The sequence below is a fragment of the Brassica napus genome, chromosome A8 (genome assembly GCF_020379485.1).
Source record: "Brassica napus cultivar Da-Ae chromosome A8, Da-Ae, whole genome shotgun sequence".
Taxonomy (NCBI): domain Eukaryota; kingdom Viridiplantae; phylum Streptophyta; class Magnoliopsida; order Brassicales; family Brassicaceae; genus Brassica; species Brassica napus.
Window position 1 is genome coordinate 6,923,652 of NC_063441.1, and position 23,952 is coordinate 6,947,603.

Below are 23,952 nucleotides of genomic sequence, written 5' to 3' on the forward strand. Positions count from 1 at the left end.
AATCCTTATTTAAATTAATATATTGGTATTTCTATTTCAAAATGATATTGGTATTTCTTATCATAATTGTTGAATATACAACTTATCTTTATCACATAAAGATATGAAATTAACAGATGTTTTTTGATGTGATATATAACTTTGAGATATACTGCATATTTAAAATATAAAGACATTCATTAATACAAAAATAGAAAATTTAAACGAAAATTTAACAACTTAAATGAAGATAAAAAATTTCATATCATATTCAGACCCACGCGTTAGAATTAAATTCTTGGGTTCACCCCTTAGGGTGAACTTCTAAATTCACCAACCAATAGTATTTGAGTATTTGATATTTGATATCTTTTAAAAAAGGAAACAAAATTGAATTTCCAAATAAGATTATATTTTTAAAATAAAACAATAAAAATACATAAAAATAGTTACAAAAAAAAATATTGTTAAACCTTTAGCAAAATACTAAATCCTATACCCTAAATCCTAAACTCCAAAACCTAAATTATAAACCTTAAATCTTGGATAAACCGTAAACCATTGAAAAATTTTAAACCCTAAATCATACATTAAAAACTAAATCTTAATAACACTAAACCCTAAACCCTAATCACTAAACCCTAAACCCTTGAATAAATCCTGAACCCTTGGATAAACCCTGAACCCTTGGATAAATCATAAACTCTAAATCAAAAATATTTAAAATTAAACCCTAGAGTTTATGATTTATCCAAGGGTTCATAGTTTACCCAAGGGTTTAGGGTTTAGTGATTAGGATTTAGGGTTTAGTGTTATTAAAATTTAGTTTTTAATGTATGATTTAGGATTTAAGATTTTTCAACGTTTAGAGTTTATCCAAAGTTTAAAGTTTAACGTTTAAGGTTTAGGGTTTAGGATTTAGGGTATAGGGTTTAGTATTTTGCTGAAAACTTAACAATATTAATTAATTTATTTTTTGTAACTGTTTTTATGTATTTTTATTATTTCATTTTAAAAATATAATCTAATTTGGAAATTCAATTTTGTTTCTTTTTTTAAAAAATATCAAATATCAAATACTCAAACACTATTGGTTGGTGAACATAGAGGTTCACCCTAGGGGGTGAACCCAAGAATTTCTATTTATCTTACATAATTTTATTAAAAAAATTAAGATTTGAATCAAAGATTAAGATATATTCTACCTACAAACATATTAAAAATAACAATAAGTAATTTCAACGACAACCAATATATATAGCGATTTATTATCAAAATATAGCTACATAATCCTTATTTAAATTAATATATTGGTATTTCTATTTCAAAATGATATTGGTATTTCTTATCATAATTGTTGAATATACAACTTATTTTTATCACATAAAGATATGAAACTAACAGATGTTTTTTGATGTGATATATAACTTTGAGATATACTGCATATTTAAAATATAAAGACATTCATTAATACAAAAATATAAAATTTAAACGAAAATTTAACAACTTAAATGAAGATAAAAAATTTCATATCATATTCAGACCCACGCGTTAGAATTAAATTCAAAAATTATTCAAAAAAAATCGGGTTTTTAATATTATTATTGGAACCATACCAAAATAACTAAACCCAAATTCATAAATAACCGAACAGTTCTATATTTCTTGAACCGTAAACAAAAAGTCACAACCGACCGGAACCAAACTAAAAACCAAAAAAATACAACCTAGAAGCAAACTGAAAACCAAATTCATATTAGTGAACAAACCTGCATATTAGTGAATTTGTTAACAAAAATTACTCCGCGCTTTGAGACTATCCTAGTTAATATTAATTGGAAGTTTGGAACTTATAAAAATCTGACGAAAAAGGGGTCTTTGTTAACGATTCCACCTCCGAATTGTGTAGAAGGCATTCGAGTGATGGGCCAAATCATTGGGCCTAAACAAAATTACTAAAATATATATAATCTTCGTCCGTCTCTCTGTTAGACCAAAATCGTTTACAGGAGAGAGAGAGAGAGAGAGAGAGAGAGAGAGTAGAAGAGACGAGAAAGAGAAATGAGGCCGATGCAACTGGATATGTTGGCGGAGATGGATGATGCAGGTTCTTCGATGGCCATGGACGTAGATGACATCGAAGCCATGGAGATGCTCAGCGAAGGAGGACTTATCTCTGAGAACAAGCTCGCCGACGCCGATTTCTTCAACAAGTTCGACGACGATTTCGACGACACCGATATCAACTGATCTTCTTTAGCTCTCTATCGTTTCAGATTTCCCCTTGTTTGGTTGAGTTTTTTATGTAATTTCTGGAAGAATCTATATTCCCCCGTTGATTAGGGATTCTGTGTTTGCGAATCGAAGTTCCTATCTGAACATTAAGTATGATGATCTCTACATGTCTTGTCCTCCTGGAACAGATTTAATATTTGGGTACCTTAATTGTTTTGCCTTTGTTTCTTTCTGGAGTTTGAATATGTTTTTGTTTTCTTGCTAATTTGGCTTGAACCTAATCTCTTAAGGTGTTTCTCGTTGTATCTGAGATGTGCATAGACATAAACTTCGTTGATTGCGTATGGTAGAAACTTCCCTGCATCTTGTTTTGCTTCGTATGATGCTTTATTCGACGTTGTTTGTTTGTGATTTCACTTCTATCAAACATGTGTTTTTTCATACTCTCTACGCCAGCGGTGTAATATTCTTTCTCAGGTCAACTTGTATCTTCGCTTTAGATCCTTTGGTTCATCTCGCTCTCTGTCATAGTTTGTGATTGATGTTGATCTAAAATGAAAAGTGGAGATAACCAAGCATAGCCATAAAGCTTTGATGCTGGCTTAACTAGGAAGTTTTCTGCATCCTCTTTTGATTAAACATTGTTTGCTTAGATAATATAACATACTCCTCCAGCTAAAAATTGTCATATTATCGTAACATTCAAGATTGTTAAAGATTTGTGTATCTTCTTAGAGCATTGAAAGTGTCCTAAGATAGGTTTAGTATTGACACAAATCTGTGACCCCACATGGCATTTGGAAATGAAGATGTTCGTCCAATCTAAGCCGTCAGATTCACCAATGAACAAAGAAATGGGTAGCGTCCACAATTCATTAGAGCAGCCGCCAAGTTTAGTGAATCATCATGGTGCGTTCTTTTTACAGACTGCGCCAACGCTAATCCATCAATGCCTCATCGCAGCCGTATAGAGATGATTTAAGAATAGTCCAACATCTTAGCTTTCTTCATCTAAAACAAATATTGTTTTACAAAGGTTCTTCAAGAAAAGTGTACACATGCCAACTTTTGGATCAGTCTTTGCTGAGTTGACTCTTTAAAAAGAGACCAAATTCACTTTATTGTAATAGAAGTTTATATGTTGAGTTGTTAATACGGACTTATATCAAGATAACCAACCACACGGCTTTATGATTCTGACAACATAAACATATGAAGCAAGAGTGACATGTTGAATAAATTATTACGCAATTCTCACTTATACGCTACAACAACATTTACAGCTCGGGCCAACACATTTAAGAAAGAAAGACCACATCTAATTTCCAACTAGCTTCTGTCACCGTAGGACACAAGCAACACCAAAGGACCATCTTTCTCGGGTCACAAGCTTAGACCTCTTGTACATCAACCTAACACTTTTCGTAGCGCTTCAACAAGCTCTTCTCTTCTTGAAGGCTCCACCTGCAACAGACATATTCACTTAGGTTTTTCCAAAAGAATACTAGACAACGAAGAAACTAAATTTTCATTTCATACCTTGTTTAGAAGATTGGCAAGTCCTTGTGGCAGCGCCGATAGATCAGACGAATTTCCAATCTCTGCAAGTTGATTCAACAGTTTCTGCGCTCTCAATTCGCTCAGATTCAACTCGTAGTTACTAACGTTGTCCTTCCATGTAAAGAACACTTGGTCGTCTGTCCAAGCTTCTTCTTTCCCCTTTGCAATGTCAGATTTGGAGAACCAATCCTGAATTAAACCCATTGCAGATTTATACGATAAGTCGTCTCCTGAAGCTTCTCTTACGTTTTTCACAAGAGAGCTCTCAGCAATTCTCCGGTTGAGCTTTTTATAGAAGAAGGACCTCGAGCCGCTCCACTCCACAACACTTTTGATCACTCCTTTGGCAGCCATTCTCATGGAAGTATCGTGAAGTTCCGCAAATTTGGTGGCGATTTGGATATAAACTGGTAAGAGCAGCTTCTCTCGGGCTTTAATCTGTTGCTGGAGGAGCTCGATATTTGCATAAGCCTCACTTTGCTTGGCATCTTGCAGTCTTGCTTTGAGATCGATTAGCTTCGGGTCTAACCTTCCCATGCACTCTAACATCTCTTTCGTTCTAAATTTTATCTCTATCGTTCCTTCTGGCTCAAGCACATTCCCCCTAGCAGTTTCATCAGCATACATTTCAACATAATCTGAATTTATTTGGCTATCAACAACAACCCACGCTCCACCTCGCAACTCTCCCATCTTAGGGATGTACACAAACACTGGCTGCCGATACGTTCTCAGATTTTCTACAATAGTCGAACCTGCCTGAAGTATTCCTTCGAAAAGATCTCTCTGCCCACCTGAAAACCCTCTCCAGTTCGCAAGGATAAACAGTGGAAGCTCTTCCTTGTTGAAATCCATGAGCGCTTGAGCTGTCTTGGCCGCAGAATCAGGAAACCAGACTTGCCCTGCCTGTGGAACCACTCTTTCATGAGAGTCGAGCTGTCCTGGATCTGCTGGGATGATCTGCATTACTGTCTGTGTCTCAACCGCAACAACTCCTACAGGTATTCCCCCTAGCTTAGCTCTACCAGTCACTACCGTTCTTGCCCAGCCTTCAAGAGTCTCAATAAAGCTATTTTTATCAAAGATACCGCCAAGCCATTTACCGGTATTGTCGTTAACCCCAGCTATAGCAGCTCGCGGGTCGCAAGAGTTCTCTGGAACGTACTCCACGGTTCTGTCCGGTGGGTCTAAAGGGGCAAGAACAGGAAGAGGACCACCAACGTAAGCAGGAATGTAGCTCAGCCAGTCGAGAATCGCTGATACACCTTCGAGATCATCTGAGACTGTAAGATGAACAACACCATTTGTGCCCATGATTTTCGGGCCACCAAGTTGCATGTGAGAGCTATAGACCTCACGCCCAAGTAACTTGTTGAGCGTAGAAAAGCCAGTCAATATGATCGGCTGGTCAAGTCTCTGTATACACCGCATACCAAGGCGGGCAAGGTAAGCACCAATTCCTACCGTTCTTCCACTAACAAAGGTCAAAGTAAACGTTTCGTTGTATGCCCTCGAGTAAGCGCCCGCTATTGCCCCACTTCCGGTTAGATTCTCTACACCAATACCATCTTCTTTACCAATGATTGTATCAATCACCCACCTTGTTTCCCCACTAGGGAGCTTTATTTCGTGCGCAATGACAGATGATCCAATCCTTGCATGGTCTTCAGGGCTTAGGTATATATACTGAAAACCATTTTCGGGGGAAACTTCATCCGACCATCCAACTTTAAAGCAGGCTTTGATTTCTTCAGCTACTCCGAGTCTGGCACCAGAATTTGCTGCCAAGTAAATCAAGGGAAGCTTCTTGGCACATGCGAGTTCAGTCACGGCAAGGAAAAACGCGTCCTCTCTAGGACCAAAAGAACCAGCTTTGAAGGTGACATCATTGGCGACTATGAGAAGCTTCCGTCCCATAGGAAACTCAGGAGTCGACATCTCTAGGCTCCAGGCCACCATTCCAAACTCATTGAGACCCGGTGATCTTTCAACTGGCATAAGAGATGTACCTTCTGAATTGGAGAATACAAGCTCTTTAGCACTGATAAGAGTACCCTTGCATGGTTTCTTAACTCCCGGTTGTTGTAATGCCCACAACTGCTCCAAGGCTGTCTCAAATGCCTGAAAAGGAAAACAAAATAACAGTGTGGTTGGAAGTAGCCAACAGAGTAAAAAAAAAGCGTGAATCTTCTGAATTCAGTAACTAACCAACGGGAAGTCATAGCAATATGTAGTGTTACTCCTCCTTGCGGCTAGACGTTGCCTGTCAAGATATCCCAGTGGCTTATATTGATCATTGATTTGGGTTCCATGCAAAGGTCCCTTCTTGGTAATTGAGTGATAAATCAAACTGTTTCTCCCACTAGTTTCAACTTCTCGATATATCTGAAACATCGAATCACAGCACCTCATGTCATCGGAGATGTGCACTCTTACTCTCTCTCTATTCAAACAAAAATTTGTAAACCGAACTTACATTGACAGTGCATGTACGGCCTGTGACGTTTGCAACCACAACCCTCCAAGCGCCACTTGCCAGTCCAGAGGACACCAACCACAGCCGCACTTCCCACTCGCACACACCCAACCTATGCATTCTCACTCCAACAGATCTGTGTATCTCTCGTGCTGCTTCTTCTAAGATCACCTCGATTGTAGTTTCTTCATCCTCTGCATTCACTTCAACTCTCCTGTGAGAAAAACAGTTGGATATTATTACCATATGCTCTGGCACATTACAAACAATAACTAGTCAAGTACACAGCCATAGCAACCTAGGGTAAGGGACAAGATCATCTATCTGCTGCTCACGCAGTATGCAAAGGAACATATGTGCGTGGTCTGGTTTCATGGCAGCATTATGCGCATTCAGTTCCAGTTCCTCCATGGCATCCATCAAAGATCTAAGAACGCATCTCGACGTAAATGGCATGGAGAACAGTGTTTGGCTAAGTTGCTTATCCTGACCTTGCTGCAACATAAAGCCATCATTCATTGTAGCCTGTCGAACAAGAGATCTCAGGAACATCCTTTTGATTGGCATTGACTTGTCTGTAACAGTATACAAATGCCATTGACGATCTCTGGACGGGGTATACTGTATATTCGAGTATCCTTTCAGCTTATCCTGCACCAGACAAACAGTAAACAGTCACTAAAAGGAATGTGAGATACTGTACAACAAGAATTTTACATTTCATCGTCGTGATCATACCAACTCAAGGTATATGGACAGAGGAGGCTCAAGATGACGCATCAAAGGCTCTTCTGCATAATAGTGTTTCTCCATAGACCAATGGAAAGAATGTCTCATGGGTGTTCGTCCTTCGTCTCTCTGAATTATACAGCTTATCACACCTACACCTGCAGAACAGAGACTCGAAATCACTTCTTCCTCTTTAAGAATTTTGGCCAGCTTGTCTACTCTTTCCTGAGCTTGGTCCTCGTCCCCACTGAGGCAAACACACCAGAACATCAACAGATTAGGTAGAGAACATAGCACCTACGTTAATTGAAAATCGTCTGGCTGTGTTAATTACCTGTCCTGGAGAAGACTCATCTGATTGTTGATGCCCACAATAGCAATGTGCATCATATTGCCAGATAAAGGAGCTCCGGCAGATACATGCTCGTTATGGTTTGTTTCTGTCAACGCTGCACTTATTATACTTGGCAGAAACTGCAGCGATTTGATTATAACCATTGCCCCCCATTTTCTCTCACTACGCTTCTCAACCAATCCTTTCTCAGGTGTCTCTTGATCATCTAAGCCACTGTTTTTCCTTTCCATATGCTCCTCTAGGAACTCCCAAGAAGCAATAAGACCAGACCGGTGCCATTGCATCCTGATGCTTTCTTTGACGACGTAGGGCTAATGACAAGACTCAAGTTTAAATGAAGTCAAGATTACCTGTCTAATAAATTGCAGTTGAATAATTAGGGTGCAAGAAAACTAACTCTAACCTGGTATAATCTGCGAATATAAGTCTCAACAACTCGTCTTTGAAGTGTGTGATCGCTGTGGTCAAATAGTCCCACGAGAGCATCTTCAACAGCTAAGGATGCGCTCACAAGATCTTCCATTCTTTCATTAATGGCACTCTTCCTCTTGGGAGTATCCATATTTTCCCCATCTTCTGTAAACATTTCTAACTCTGACAGGCTTCTAGCAATGTTTGAACGAAGTTCACTTAATTTGGTCTGTTCGAGTAATTGGCTTGCCTTCAGTGCCAACTACACACACACAAGCCGATCATCAGTTGACGAATATCAACATATTTATTATAAAAAAAAATAAAGGAACCAAACGCACCTCAGAGTAATTAGTATGGTTTAGTGTCGAGAATCGGATAAGTTTATCTCTGTATGCAGCAGGATTAGGGTAAACAAGCTGCTCCATGAACCGAAGAACGAGTTTGTTTTTGTTTTTTATGCCCTGAGAAGAATAACAGACGAGCATACTGATTCAATAACATAGTGATGAAGAAAAGAGTAAAATGGCCTGAGAAAGGCCACAGACCTGGTGTGAGAGCACAATATCAACAATCTTCAACAGATCTTTCTTGTATTGCTGACGCATGCGTTCAATAACATCAGCCTGTTCAAATAAAAAAAATGCTTATAAAGACTCCTCAGACATAGCTAGTTACCAAAAGCCGTTCATTAACTATTGAACGACATATTACCAGCATGTTATCATTGAATAATTCTTCTACAGATAGGTATTCTTCAAAAAGAGAATGAACAATAACACGGGCATGACTTTCTCTACCACCTTCATAAGACTTTGCAAGGCTCATCAATGGTTCAATGAGCCTTTCAAGGGCACCCCTATCTTTCTCATCACAAGATAATAAATGAGCCTGTAAAAAAAAGTGGACAGCAAAGTTCAGAGAGTAAAACACAAGATATCTCTCGAATTGAACAACATAATACGATATCACCTCAAGAATGCCTTTTAAAAGTTTGGCAGGGAAATCTGCGGTGAGAGAGTTCCTGGATATACTCTCAAATTCCCTATACTTGGATTCTAACTGGTATCGAATTTTATAGGAAAAGCATTAAGAGTCTTGGAACTCAAAACAAATAATGCAGAATGGAATACATATATACATATGTCTTTACCATCATTCTGAGATCTTTCGGTAGTCGTGTTGCCAGAACTGCGAAGCACTCTTGCCACTGAAGGAATGGGAGTTCAGGGCTATCAAGGCAGTTAAGCAAGTCTTGAACAACCTGCCATATTTGAGCAATCTAATTGTCAAATGATCTTTTAAATACCTGGGCCAAATAGGAATATCAAATTGCGTTTACCTCATCTACTTTATGCTCATAGCCGGCAAGAACCATGCGAGCAGCATTTAAAGTTGCAGCACATCTCTGATGAACTTTACCAGAAATTGCCGTTGGAAGCCCTAATCTTGGGAAACCTCCATGGAAGGGTTCGGCCTTTCTTACAGCAGAAGGATCATCAAGATCAAGCTTGGCTATAAGTTCACCAGCCTGTAAATAAAATATTGGATGTGTTAATCAATATCTCCATCTTTAGAAAGCCAATTTTTGTGTAGCAATGGAGTGTATTTGACCTGCATGGCTTGTCCTTCAGACATTTTGAAATGTACAACTCCTGATGCAGGTGAAAGAAGTGGCATGCACATCTTCATGACCTCAACTTCCGCGTAGGGCATGTCAGCATCAATACTGCTATTATCTGAAACCAAATACCTCAGCAGCTTGCACGGTGTCTCAGCCATCAACTTTGAAGGATCGTGATCATTCTGAATAATCCAAAAATGACAGATAACTTAATGCTAAGATGATTTGAGAAATAAATGTTTTAAGTGTTATGAGAAAACCAAAAAGAAAAATCAGTTGAAACCTGAAGTAAACAAGTTCTTCCGTCAATAAGAAGACGGGTTCCTGCAGCTTCTTCCTCTGCATATATCACATGGCTTTTACCATCCAACTGCAATGACAGTAAGAATCAATGCGAATTCTCTAAGGAGGTTACACATAAGTTCTGTTTTGTAGTATGAAACAAAGTCAGAAAACTTGCCTGCATCAACAGACCTCCATCACGTAGAGTGTGTATTTCTGCTACAACTTCTGACTTGTTCATTCTTAGCCTGTAGCTTCCTGATCCACCCCGGACCACATCAATCTAAAAACATTTATCTTCGCTTTAGTTAGTCTCGGTAGGAAGACAAGAAATGCAGCGAAGTATAATTGACACTAGACGCATACCGTATATTTACTTCCTTCAATGTTCAGAGACACTTGAGAATGCACAAGAGATATATGCTGCAAATTAAGAGAGAAAAATTAAGCTGAAAGATCATTACGAGGAAGAAAAATGCTGTAGCTGATATTAGATTACCTTTGGGGGAATTTGCCCCTTCTCTAGATAACCAACATAATCCGAGACCACAGCAGCACTGGTCGCTGATGCTTTCTGTACAAATAGAACATCAAGTTACCAAATATAATCTTTATAAGAAAAACTGATCCCTGAAAAAGAGACACTTACATAGAGAGCCCCTCCGACAACAGAGAGGTACCATGGAGGCCTCTCTGCCCTGACCCGCATAGCAATTCTACTGTCCAACCAACCAGTGTGAATTTTGTTTTCCCGGTAATCAGAAGCCTGATCAAGAATTTACATGATCTCGTCAGAGAGCGTAGCTATTGTAAACACTGAACATCGCAAACACAGAGTTTACTTTTGTGGGTGGGAAGAAGGAAGCGTACATGTAAAAGGTCAATCGTGTAGTCAACGTTAGTCCTAATTTCTCCACGAATTTGAATTTCTTTAAGCCCAAGGACCATATTTGCTATTGCCAAGGCTCTGGATTCCCCAAATGCAAAAACATGGCCTGAACAGAAGGTTAAAGAAAGTTTCAACAAGGTAAACTCAAGCTGACCTAGTAGCACATATTTCATTTAACTCACCAAATTGGGAATCTGAGAACTCGTGGATGCCTCCACCAGACTGTAAGAAAAAGATGGTTGTAAAATTTAAGCCATAGTCACATAGCCAAACACATAATATAGCAGAGCATATATAGATATGTCTACCTTGACAGAGAAGTAAGCCCACACATTTGGCTTGCTTTTAAAACTCAACTCCTGTTGCAAGTTCATACGAGTGTTACCCCCACACAATTCTCAGTTAAAAAACTTTGAACTTTTGCATTCCGCAGCTATATATTACCTGTACTTTACCGCCGGTGGGTTTGAATCCGTCATCAGGGTCCTCACTTGTCACGCGTACAGCCACACAATGACCTTTTGGCCTTATAGATTCAGCTTTATCAAAATCAAAAGGGGAGGCTAGCACCGATGTTTTCCTCCAAGAATCGTAACCTCCACCATGTTCTATACCATAGAACCGTCTTATCTCTAACCAAAAAGAAAGTGAAACAAATAGTACATTACACGTGTGCGTGGACTAGAAGAAGAACCGCTGCCTCTCAAAAATAAGGATGCAGGCCATACCAGGGATTTGCCAGAGAGGAATTCCCATCCCAACAGCAACTTGCGCAGCAGGAAGATTTATCTCGGCAATCCATTCAGTTACAGGGTGCTCAACCTGACCTCAAACATCAAGTTAAACAGGTCTTCAACCTCTCAACATAGAATTTAAAACAAAATGAACCTTTTCAGTAGTATGAAACCAACCTGTAACCGAGGGTTAAGCTCTAAGAAGTAGTACTCGCCCGTGTCCATGCTGTAGAGATACTCAACAGTAGCTGCTCCAACATAGTTAACACTCTTAGCCAACCTTCTAGCAGCCTGTTCAAGTTTCTTGATGGTTTCTTGCGGAGCCACGGTAATTGGACCTTCCTCTATGATCTGAGATACAAAACATAAAGTAAGAAATCATGCAATAACTTGCCTCCGTCAATAAAGGAGTTAGACAGTTAAAACTGAGTACATAAGAATACATTACACAAAGTATTTCTTTGAAACAATATAATTAAACTCCAAAATCAATCATTGAAAACCTTTTGGTGTCTTCTCTGGACACTACAGTCCCGGCTATGCAGAGCTGAAACGTTTCCGTATTGGTCACAGAGCAACTGGACCTCTAAATGCCGACTCTAGACAAATACAAAGAACAGCCACAATATTATTAAAATCTCTTTAGCATAATACCCATATAAGAACTCCGATATGCTTAGATCAAGAGATGTAGTTAAGTAGCAATACCTGTGAAGCAACCTTCATTATAAATATCGGTGATCCAGGGACCTCACCCTGAACTTGCTTGAATAGAGCCCTAACCTCATCAGCATTATGAACCTAAAAAAAATAAAACCAGAATAAGAACACTCATATAAGAATTGGCCTAATCTACAAAGAAAAGAAGAGAGTGACATTCAAAAAGCTTATGGACACAAGCTAACCTTCCTGATGCCTTTTCCGCCACCACCCCATGATGCTTTAATCATTGCTGGGTAACCCACGACTTGACAACTAGCAATCGCTTCTTCAGTTGTATAGACACAAGCTTGCCTGTAGATCTCCTCCGGTATCGTCACCAAGCTGCTATCTGGAGGTATTTTGACCTGGAAACATAAAACTTGGGTCATTTTGAAACAATTCTCTAGTAAACAAGTTCAGCGTAACGGGACACAAAAATTACTTACATGGGATCCACTCCATGGTAGAGTAGGTACATCAGCAGCTTGTGCAATCAACGAGGAACCAATCTTGTCACCTAATGCTGCCATTGAAGCTGCTGGAGGACCAAGAAATATAATTCCTTTTGCCTTCAACGCATCAGGTAACTCAGGGTTCTCAGATGCATGACCCCAACCAGGCCAAACTGCATCCACACGTGTTACTTCAGCCATCTGCACATAGTAGACAAAGATGAATTCAGGACAGATACAAAACTTGTTCATGAGGTATTATTATTCACCCACCTCAACGATAAGCTGAACGTTGGCATAATTGTTATTGTTAGTTCCTCCGGGAACCTCGACAAACTGATCAGCGATTCTGATATGCTCGGCATTGATCCTCATGTCTTCAGGAGTCGCCATCCCAACCAACAAAATAGCTCTCTCGGTGCCAAATGTTTCGTAAGCCCATGTTCTGACACTGCGTATAAACTTAACAGCTGCCATTCCATTGTTAGCGATCAAAATGCTATGGATTGGCCTTTTCCCTCCAAGTGCAATGCAAAAGTCATCCACTTCAGACACCGACACATGATTTCTACCGGGAGTTTGATACCCGTTAACAGAGCCAGCCATTGTGTTATTCTTCTGTAAAACAAAGACACAGTGAAACAGGAAACTGATTTAATAAAACCCCTTAGATACTATCACTAGGAAACAGAAAATAATGATCTTGATCTGTTCTGCTTTGTGTATTTTTTATTAAATGAAGATGCTCACAAAAAAAAAAAGATGACAGCAATGTTTTGCTGTATTTTAGAAGAAGAAAAGTATACGACAAGCAAAACACAATCATAAGCAAAGATCTCTTGAAAGTTAGAAATCATCACAAAGTACTCTTTTTGAAAAGAAAAATAAAACTTTTAATTATCTCTTCCGATAACCAGTTTCTTGTAGAAAGGAAAACAAAATCTGAGAGATCTTAAAAAAAACAACTACAACTCATCTCAAATAACAGCCAACACAAGAGTAAAGTTGAGATGGTGAGATCAGGAATAATCAGCAGTTAGGAATCACAAGTCCGAACCTTGTAGGAAAAGCTGAGAATCCCAATTTCGGTTGAGAGAAGTTAAAGAATCATCTCAAAGCAGAAGAGAGAGAGAGAGAGAAGGGTGGGTTTAAAGAGGCGGGAGAGGGAAGAAGAGAGTTAGGTTGGAGTTAGAGGAGAAGGAAGGAGGTGGGGTCCGAAGACTTAATAGTGGCAGATGAAGAAGATGAAGGTGTAGAGAAAAGAGTGCACGTGGTCTCTGCCTCCGCCACACTCCACACCTTCTCCATTTTTTTTTTCTTTTTCTCTTTTTCTTTTTTGTTAGGAGGCGCCGTAGTTGTTCCTCAGCTACCTCTCTCCTCATCAAACCTTCCACTCTTGTTTTTTCCGCACTCTTTTTATTGGTTCTTACATTCTGTTAAAAACAAAAAAGATCTCTTGTCAAGTCTTTTTTTATAATTTTTTTTACCTTTTTACTATTTACCATCTTATTATATAAAATTTGGGTTTTCAAAGTTGCTAATTAACATGATCGCGACATGTGTCAATAACTTTTTTAAGATTGCGACATGTGTCAAAAATATGATATATTTTCTTAGGATTTAAAAGAGATTTAGAAAATAAAAGTTATTATTACAAAAAATATCTTTTTACTATTCTTTTTAATATTTTGGAAAAGAACAATTACTATTACCTAATCTTTTACAATTATAAATTGTTAAAATTATTGGATAGTAATTTTTATTTATTTTAAATCCTAAACAAGTAAATAATTGTAAGAAGTTATTTGAAAGTAATTTTTTTGTAAAAATAAAATATAATTTTCGTTTTTTAAGATAATAAACAAAGAAAATTGTAAGAGAAATCCTAAACAAGTAAATAATTGTAAAAATTTATTTGAAGGTAATGTTTTTTGTTAATAATATAATTTTTGTTTTTAAAGATAATAAAGAAAGAAAATTTTAAAATAAAAATATTTACTAAAAATAAAATAAAAACAAATTATAAAATCCTACAAATACACAATATTATTTAATAAAAATCAAAAAGTAAAACTAACTATAAAATAAGTAATAATTCTTCATTTAAAATCCAAACAAAGAAAATTGTAAATGTATTACTATTATATTGCTATTACATAGTCTTTTACAATTATATATTGTTAAAATTATTGGATAGTAATTTTTATTTTTTTTAAATCCTAAACAAGTAAATTATTGTAAAATTTATTTAAAAGTTATTTCTTTGTTTTAAAAAATATAAATTTTGTTTTTAAAGATAATAAAGAAAGAAAATTGTAAAAGAAAAATATTAACTAAAAAAAATCTAGAAAAAACGAATTATAAAATCCTACAAGTACAAGAAATTATTTAATAAAAATCATAAAGTAAAACTAACTATAAAATAAGTAATATTTATATTTTTAAAGCCTATACACGGTTAAACAAAAGCCAATACACGGTTAAATCCGGATACTGGCTGGCTCAGAATGTGCTAAAGCCATCGGCTGAGAAGGAAGTTCTAGAGCCAAGTATCACCAAGCACCAAGCCTTTGCTTGGCAGATAAAGGCACCGAAGAAGATATGTCATCTTATATGGCAACTGTTAACGGGTCATGTGGCAGTAACGAGGAACTTAACAAGACGCAATATGAGGTGTGACAATTACTGTCCGAGATGTGGAGAACTAGAGGAAACAGTAACTCATGCCATTTTTGAATGTCCACCAGCTCTCCAAGTTTGGTCATTATCGTCCACTCCGACAAGCCCAGATATATTTCCCGTATCAAGTGTCTACACGAATATGGACTTTCTGTTTTGGAGGAAGAATAGCATTATTGAGCCAGAACTCGACAGAGATCCTTATCCCTGGATAATATGGTATATTTGGAAGGCTAGGAATGAAAAACTTTTTAGGGGTATAGACAGAGATCCTTTGGAACTAGTTCGACATGCAGAAAGTGAATGCAAAGCCTGGTTTGATGCTAACGAACTGGTGCAACCAGTGGTACAAGATAACAACCCGGTGGCAACCCAAGTCATAAGCTTGGGTAATATCTGCTTATTAGATGGATCTTGGACATCTTCTGCTCAATTCAGTGGATGCGGATGGGTATGGATGGATAGTAATGGGAACATTCAACTTATGGGAACAAGGAACTTCACTCGGCGCGAATCAGCCTTGCATTCGGAAGTAGAAGCACTGCGATGGGCGATGGAGAATATGCTTCAACACTCAACATGTCAGAGCTTTGGAACGGATTGTAAGGAGCTGATTGCAATGATAAAGGACCCTCAGGCGTGGCCAAGTTTTGCGACGGAGTTGGAGAGGATAGAGACGTTACAGATATGCTTCCCGGACTTCAGCATCATGCATGTTCCACGAACGCGAAACCAGATTTCAGACTTTTTAGCTAAGACTGCAAGATCTTTCCATAGGGAGTTACTTTTTATTGGTTGTTCTATTCCGGTCTGGTTACCTAGACCACCTCAAGTTTGAGTAATAGAATAGCCTTTCGACGTCAAAAAAAAAAAAAAAAAAAAAAAAAAAAGCCTAAACAAAAGAAAATTCTAAAAATATTACTATTATTTTACTGTAAATAACAAAGTTTCCTTTTTATAGATAATTGTATGTTAATAAATTATAAACAAAAAAAAGCTACAATATTTCACAACTATATTTAGGTTTTAGCTTCCACATATTATTTTCAAAAAACAAAATTTTATTTACGAGAAAAATATTACCTAAGTATTTTCTTTTAATTTCTTGATACATCTCACTTTGTTTATAATCTTACTACATTTTATGATGCTAACGCAATTTCTTTTAATTATGAGTATGTATGAATATTAAAAATATGAAAATATGTGTTTGTACATATAAGACAAAATATAAAAATTTTAAACATAAAATATTATTAGAAATAAATTAATTTTAAACAATTTTTAAACAAAAACGAATTATAGTATCATAGCAATACAAGAAAACTTTTAATAAAAAATATTAATGAAAATAATTATAAAATAAGTAAGTTTCTTTTTTTAAAAGTCTTAATAAAATAAAATTGTAAAAGCAATATTATTTTTCTTATAAATAACTAACTTTCTTTTTTCATAAGTAATTTTGTGTTGAGATACTTATAAACCAAAATAACTTCAAATATTTTACTCGGTATGATCATTACATATGCCAATAAAAAGAGTTATATTGTTAATGTGTCAATAAAAACCTGTCATTATGTGAAAATAACTTTTGTTTCCAAAAATCCTAAATAAAATAGATTTGTAAAAGAGTTTTTCCTTTTTTAATCTTGACCAAATAAGATTTTATTTTAAAAAAAAATCCTTACAAAAGATAATTGTAAAAGTCTATATAATAGTAATTTTCACTTTTAAAATTTAATGATAAACATTATACTAAAAATTATTTAATGAACAAATAAACATTGTTAAAATATTTGTGATATTGAAAAAACAAATTTTGAAAATAGGAACTTCTAAAAATAGTTAATATTAACTGGAAATAATTATTTGATAGTAATTTTATTTTTCTAAATACTAAACAAAATAAAATTTTAAAATATTATTTAATATTAATTTCCTTTTCTAAAACCCTAAAAAAACTTTAAGAGAATATTTGATATATTTTTAAAAAATCATAAACAAAAGATATTTTATCATATTTTTAAGTTCTAACCAGAATAAAATTGTAAAAACTTATTTGGTAATGTTTTTTAGAGATAATTTGATGATGAACATGATACTAAAAATTAATCCCTCTGTTTAAAATTAGTTTAGATACAAATTCTATAAATAATATTTTTTAAACCTATTTAATAGTAACTAGAAATAATTATTTGATAATAATGTATTTTTCCTAAAATTTTAAAGAGAAGATAATTATAAAAGGTTATATGATAGTAATTTCCCTTTTCTATAATCCTAAAAAAAAATATAAAGGAGTATTTGATATATATATATATATATATATATATATATATACAGAATGATTGTAAATGAAAAGGAGCCCTTTAAAAAATAATCCAAACAACAATAAAATTTAAAATTATTTAATAATAACTAAAAAAAAAGAATTCGATGACAAGTATGAATGTATGATGTTAAAACTATTTAACTAACAAAAATCAAAAAACTAGGATTGCGTCATGATTGCTATTTATATGTGTTTGGTCATATGCAAATCATACACATGTTTGATATATATTTTCATGTTTGGTCATAAGAACTAGATTATTATTATTATTGTCAACGAAGTGATTTTTATATACATTTTGTCAAAAAAAAATCAAGTTTCATCGCAATCTTATGACATTTTTTGTTTTTACTATGTAATATTTTTCTACTTCATTTTTAATTAAAATGTTGTTATAGAAATATATCATTAAGAAATAATAAATTAAGAGAATTATTAAGCATCAGATAAGTTTTAATAAAATATTAAATTATTACATAAGAAATTGTATGATGTTGTCAATGACTCGATTGACCTTATTTAACTTTTAATTTTCTTCATTCTAATTCTTAATTTGGGTTGGGTTGGGTTTAAATTAATAGATATGCGTGTTTTTTCTAGCACTAAATAGAAAGTTGATAAAAATTAACCTATGCACATGATTATAAAATACAAATATATTAACTGAGATTTATGTGTAAAAACGAGTTTTTAATTATAAAATAAGTCTCACACAATATATGCAAAAACAATCCTAAAAATAGAATAAAATGATTTATTACTTTTATTTCTTTATTAAATTAAAACATCAAACAAAATCTGTTGCAACGCACGGGCTCATATCTAGTACCATAATAAAATGAAGTCAAATTCTTCTCTTTCTGTTTTTTTTTTTTTTTTTGCTCAAAATATGCAGCCAGTTCTCTTTGGTCGCATGCATAATTAAATTTATGTTATTTACCTTTTCTAGATATTCAAAGGCAACAAAAGTACTATAGTTAACAATGTATTAAAAAAATTTGTTAATTCTTTTGATATTTAAATTTTCAATAAAACATTCAAAACTGTCCAGAATTGGTTTTTATGGAGTACATAGACATGCTACAAAGAGAAACGAAACGATCAAGGTCACATGGACACTAGGAAACGTTTCCAAATATTTTTTGATGTTTAAGTCCAAAATGATCGAGATAAATGTTTTTAAAATATGGTATTTGTTGTCGTAAAGCTTTCAATAAGAACTCACAAGTTAACAAGAAAAATTTCTTTATTACTTAAAAAAACTAACTCAAAAACTTAAACATCTCACAATCACAATATATCATCTCGGCATTTTTATATATAGATGCATACAATCCTAATGCTGTAAGTAATCTCATAAATAGATATTTCCTAATCTTATCATCATTATCTCTTTATAATTTTAATTCAACTATGATTAAGATTGCGTCTCTCTCAAACTTCTTTCAAGCGCCTCCAACAGTCTCTCCTCTAAACTTGAAGGTTTTTTTCTTCACATCATGAACTCCAGTGAGTTCCTTCATCTCTCGGTGTTTGATTCTCGAAAGAGCCTTCGTCAGAATGTCCACTTTCTGTTCATTACCAAGAACATGTTCGACTTTGATTAAGCCTTTCCCATTACACTCTCTAATGAAATGATACCGTGTGTATATACTTGCTTCGACCATGAAACACCGGGTTTCTCGTGAGAGCTATACCTGACTGGTTATCGATCCGTATCACCACTTTTTCACTCGAAATACCCATAATCTCCGCAAGCAAATCTTGGAGCCAAATCACATGTCTCGCCGCTTCAGTTCCTGCCATGAACTCGGCTTCACATGAAAATAACACGACTGTATCCTGCTTTTGAGAGCACCAAGTTATAGGGCTTTTGCTAAGGTAGAATACATGCCATGTCGTACTCCTTCCATCGTTCGGGTCTACGTTGTAATTGATGTGACTGTAGCCAATTAGTTTCCTTGTGTGTGAAACTGATCGTTCAAACGTCAGGCCATACGATGCACTTCCCTTTAAATACCTAAGACATTGTTTCAACGCCACGCCATGTGATTCTTTAGGACTTTGCATGTATCTGCTTAGGACTCCCACACAGTATGATAGATCAGGTCTCGTGTGAAGCAAATATCGAAAACAACCCACTGTCTTTCTACTTCAATCTCTCTCTCTCCTGCTCCGATTTTTCCAATTTAAGACCAGCATACATTGGTATCTGCACTGGATTACTATCCTTCATACCCGTTTCCTCTAAAATCTTTAAAGCGTATCGATCCTGATTAAGAGTTATTCCCTTATCATGTTGACAAACTTCGATACCAAGATAATAAGATACTTTACCCAAGTCACTCATCTCAAAATTTCTTCCCATCTCCTTCTTGAACTCGTCTATGGTCTTCATGCTTGTCCCTGTAATAAACAAATCATCTACATAGATTGCGATGATAAGGAGATTCCTACTCACGGTTTTGTGATAAACAGATGGCTCCTTTAGGCAGCAAATGAAGTTTAACTCGAACATGATATTGTTTAGCTTATCATTCCATGATCTCGGTGCTTGTTTTAAGCCATAGAAAGCCTTCTTTAATATGTATACCTTGCCTTTATGTCCTCCTATCTCGAACCCTTCAGGTTGTGTAACGTACAAGGACTCCTTCAACTCACAATGCAAAAAAGCAGTTTTAACATCTAGATGATGTATCTCCAAACCGTGAGAAGCTGCAAGACTGATCAGCAAACAAATCGTTTCTATTCTCGCAACATGAGCAAACACCTCATCGTAATCAACTCCATATTGATGTACATAACCCTTAGCCACGAGTCGGGTCTTGTACTTGTTTATGCTTCCGTCGGAGTTCCTTATAAGCTTAAATATCCACTTTTTAGCCTATTGGCTTTAATCCCTGTTGCAAATCTACTAGAGTCCAACACTCGAGTCTGGTAATGGAATGTATCTCATCTTCGCATGCTCGTATCCACTCTTTGCATTCTTTTGTCTCTTAAAAATCATACGGTTCGTTCTCTACACACATTAACAACCATTCTCCAGCTTCTTCAGCAAACAAAACATAATCACCAAGGTATCTTGGCGTTGTGATCTTCATAGCTGCATTTGATCTTCTTCACTCTATGCTTCACTTTCTTGATCACTACCAAGAATCATTTCACTATTGGTAATAGTGGGTTTGATGTTACTCTCTTCTTTATCTTCATTCATCTGTTCTTGAATTCCATGGTTCCCGTAACACCGACCACGATCTCAAAAGCTTTGCTTTGTCTTCTTCTGTTGTGGGATGCATCCAGTTCCATCATTTTGTTTCATCAACTACCACATCACGGATCACAACTATCTTGTTTGATTGGGAATCAAGCAAACGATATGCTTTGGACCTGGTTATGTCCTAAGATGGACTAGCATTCGAGATCTATCATCTAACGTTTTCAGTAGTTTGGAATCTACCTTCGCATATCCTATGCAACCAAAAACTCTTAGATGACCGACGTTGGGCTTTCTTCCATGATAGACTTTGTATGGTGTCTGATCTTTGATTGCTCGCGTAGCTATTCTGATCAGAAGATAGGTGAAATGTTTGATAGCCTCTCCCCACCGCCGGTTAGGAAATGACATATTCTTCATAATGCTTCTGGCCATCTCCATTAAGGTTTTATTACGTCTCTCCACCACTCTGTTCTGCTGTTGAGTATACAGAGCAGTAAGATAACGTTTATTTCTAGAGTCATTGCAGAACATGTTGAACTCTTGTGAAATAAATTATCTTCCACGATCAATTCTGAGAGTTTGAATATGTTCTCCTGTCTCTTGGTCGACTAGACTCTTGAATATTTTAAACCTTCTGAACGCATCCTTTTTTCTTTAAGTAGTATGGTCCACATGTATATCGAGTAGTCATCAATAAGCACGAATACATATTTGTTTCATGAGTTTGTACTTGGGTTGACTGGAACACATAAGTCTTCGTGAATCAACTCAAGTTTCTTAGTAGCTCTATACATTGTGGACTGTTATACATTGTGGACTGCGGAAACGATTGTCTTGCTTGCTTTCCCAATAGACATTATCCACACACTTTCTTCTCGATGTCAAACTTCGGCACTCCTATGACCAACTCTCGTTGCACCATAGACCTCATTGTTTCCAGATTTATGTGACCCAATCTTGCATGCCACTTGGTTGAGTCGCTTGTTGTTGTAGACAAAAGCGATAAGTCCTCTTTGATCCCCATACGCACCTTATATAATCTTTTTTTTTGACCTTACTGCTTTAGCAATAAGTTTCCCATCACGGTCATGCATTATAAGATGCCCTCCCTTCATTCTTATGTCGCATCCTGCTTGAGTTGCTTGTCCAAGACTGTTTATATTGCTCTTAAGATTGGGAATGATGTAAACATCTGTGATCTTTCTCGGCTCTGCATTTCTTTCTACGAATTCGATTGATCCTTTCCCTTTGATATCGATCAATGAATCATCTCCAAACATGACTTTTCCGCTAACTGAATCATCGACATAAGCAAAAAATCTACGATCACCACTCATATGATTACTAGCCCCGTTATCCAGATACCAGATGTTGTCATCACCGTCTCTTCTTTCATAGTTGTTTGGTACAATCTTTTCTTCATTTAGGTAAACTATCTCATGCATCAACAATTCATCTGCCTCTTGTGTTGACGTATTGTCATTTTCTTGTGTTTCTTGTAGCTTAAGCAACCAATCAAGACAGTCGTATGCAACATGTCTTGTTTTATCGCATCTAAAACATGTAAGTCTTGATACATCCCTTGCTCCATTAAACCGACCACGGCCACGTCCTCTGTTATAGAACTGTCCTCCATGACCTCTGCCTCTATAATTGTTGTTGTAATCGTGTGTTTGGTATTGTTGAGGTTCACCGTTTGCATACATAAGCTTACTTTGATCTTCTTGATTATTTTCTTCTTCGTAGACACGCTCCTCATAAGCTTTTAGATGTCCTATAATATCCTCAAGGCTTGTGGTTTTGAGGTCTCGGACTTGTTCCAAAGAAGCTACAATATGTATGTACTTCTTGCGAGGTAGACACTTAAGAAACTTTTTAACAAGCTTTGCTTCTTCGATCTCTTCTCCTAGTGCCACTGATTTTGATGATATGTCTGATAGTTTACCAACAAATTCGTCAATTGTCTATGTCTCTTTCATTGTAAGACGATCAAAATCTGCCATTAACGTATGTAACCTTGCATCTTTGACACGCTCAGCTCCCACATGTCTGGTTTGAATCGCATCACATACCTTCTTTGCGGTTTCTAACTCTCCAACTTGTAATATCAGTGTCTCTGGTATCGACTGAAATATGAGCGCATAGCCATATTACTCTTCTCATTGTCTTCAACCTCAGCTTCAACAACTTCCCATACCTTATGCACTTTGAGTAGAATTTTCATTGTCATGGCCCATACGGTATAGTTAGTTGACGTAAGAACATGATACTTGATTGACGATGAACCACCTCCATCCTTCGACTTTGCAACCACGATATCAGCATGGCTCTGATGCCAAATATTGTTGTAAAGCTTGGAATAAGAACTCACAAGTTAACAAGAACAATCTCTTTATTGCTTAAGAAAACTAGCTCAAAAACTTAAGCCTTTCACAATCTCAAATCTTTCTTACAATCACAATATATCATATCGGCATCTTTATATATAGATGCATACAATCCTAATCCTATAAGTAATCTCATTAATATATATATTTCCTTATCTCATCATCATTATCTCTTTATGATCTTAATTCAACTAGGATTAGGATTGCTTCTCTCTCAAGCTTCTTTCAAGCTTACTCTAACAGTAATTTGCATTATATGTTACCTGAACATGCTTGTGTGTTTAAAGTATTTTTTTTGTGTGTTAAAGTATTTCATAGTATTTTTTTTCTCGAGAAATTTATTGTAATCCGATAAACGATGCTATGGCTTATTTCACCTGAGTTCAGTAATATCTGAAATATATAACATATGGGTCAGTTCTTGCAATAACTAGGATGTATTGTAAGCTTGTTTGTAAAATTAGAAAAACATTTATTTGTGCCTAATGAAATAATACTACAACTAGATTTTGACCCGCGCTTAGAAAGCAAATGTTTATTTTTAAAATTAAATAATTTATTTTTATATAATTTCTATATAAGATAATGTATAGGTTTGAGTATATTTACCCGGGTGTACTGAACCGTACCAAACTGAAAAAAAAAAACAAAATTAAGCTGAATTTCATAATAACCGAGCATATTCTATATCTTTGGAACCGAGAAATAGAAACCGAACTGAGAACCAAATGAGTACTTAAATTTTTAAAATAAAACTTATATACCTACAAATATTAATTATATTTAGTTTCTAAATAACCAAATATCCTAAAAATACTATTTATAAACCAAATTATGGAAAAGAAAAAAATTAATGACTCGAATATTTTTTATTCAAATAATTAATAGTTAATTATTTATCCTATGAGT

General features: G+C 35.6%; 2 protein-coding genes across 2 annotated transcripts; one reads left to right on the forward strand and one right to left on the reverse strand.

Moving 5' to 3' along the window:
- The first annotated feature begins 1,969 nt into the window (after positions 1–1,969).
- LOC106418855 (small acidic protein 1) lies at positions 1,970–2,442 on the forward strand. Its single transcript, XM_013859597.3, has one exon. The coding sequence runs from the start codon at positions 2,041–2,043 to the stop codon at positions 2,227–2,229; it is 189 nt and encodes a 62-aa protein (XP_013715051.2). The 5' UTR covers positions 1,970–2,040; the 3' UTR covers positions 2,230–2,442.
- An 875-nt stretch (positions 2,443–3,317) lies between these two features.
- LOC106418889 (acetyl-CoA carboxylase 1) lies at positions 3,318–13,776 on the reverse strand. The gene is made up of 32 exons (XM_013859624.3): positions 13,486–13,776; positions 12,702–13,046; positions 12,423–12,629; positions 12,180–12,341; positions 11,983–12,075; positions 11,778–11,873; positions 11,452–11,625; positions 11,269–11,362; positions 10,985–11,172; positions 10,849–10,899; positions 10,723–10,762; positions 10,522–10,646; positions 10,301–10,417; positions 10,151–10,225; positions 10,018–10,074; positions 9,830–9,934; positions 9,653–9,739; positions 9,360–9,551; positions 9,088–9,276; positions 8,899–9,009; positions 8,718–8,807; positions 8,460–8,636; positions 8,294–8,371; positions 8,087–8,209; positions 7,738–8,007; positions 7,314–7,645; positions 6,989–7,226; positions 6,549–6,901; positions 6,251–6,464; positions 5,983–6,159; positions 3,754–5,895; positions 3,318–3,678 (listed from the first exon to the last, which is right to left on the reverse strand). Exons 2-32 carry the CDS (start codon positions 13,032–13,034, stop codon positions 3,622–3,624), a joined length of 6,747 nt encoding a protein of 2,248 aa, XP_013715078.3. The 5' UTR covers positions 13,035–13,046; positions 13,486–13,776; the 3' UTR covers positions 3,318–3,621.
- Between the last annotated feature and the right edge of the window lie 10,176 nt (positions 13,777–23,952).

Coding starts and splice junctions, on each gene's coding strand:
- LOC106418855 (XM_013859597.3), top strand. CDS start 2,041: ATGAGGCCGATGCAACTGGATATGTTGGCGGAGATGGATGATGCAGGT.
- LOC106418889 (XM_013859624.3), bottom strand. CDS start 13,034: ATGGCTGGCTCTGTTAACGGGTATCAAACTCCCGGTAGAAATCATGTG. Junction 11,874..11,982: donor TAATGAAGGTTGCTTCACAG/GTATTGCTACTT, acceptor GTATTTGTCTAG/AGTCGGCATTTAGAGGTCCA. Junction 10,900..10,984: donor CCACCGGCGGTAAAGTACAG/GTAATATATAGC, acceptor AACTTGCAACAG/GAGTTGAGTTTTAAAAGCAA.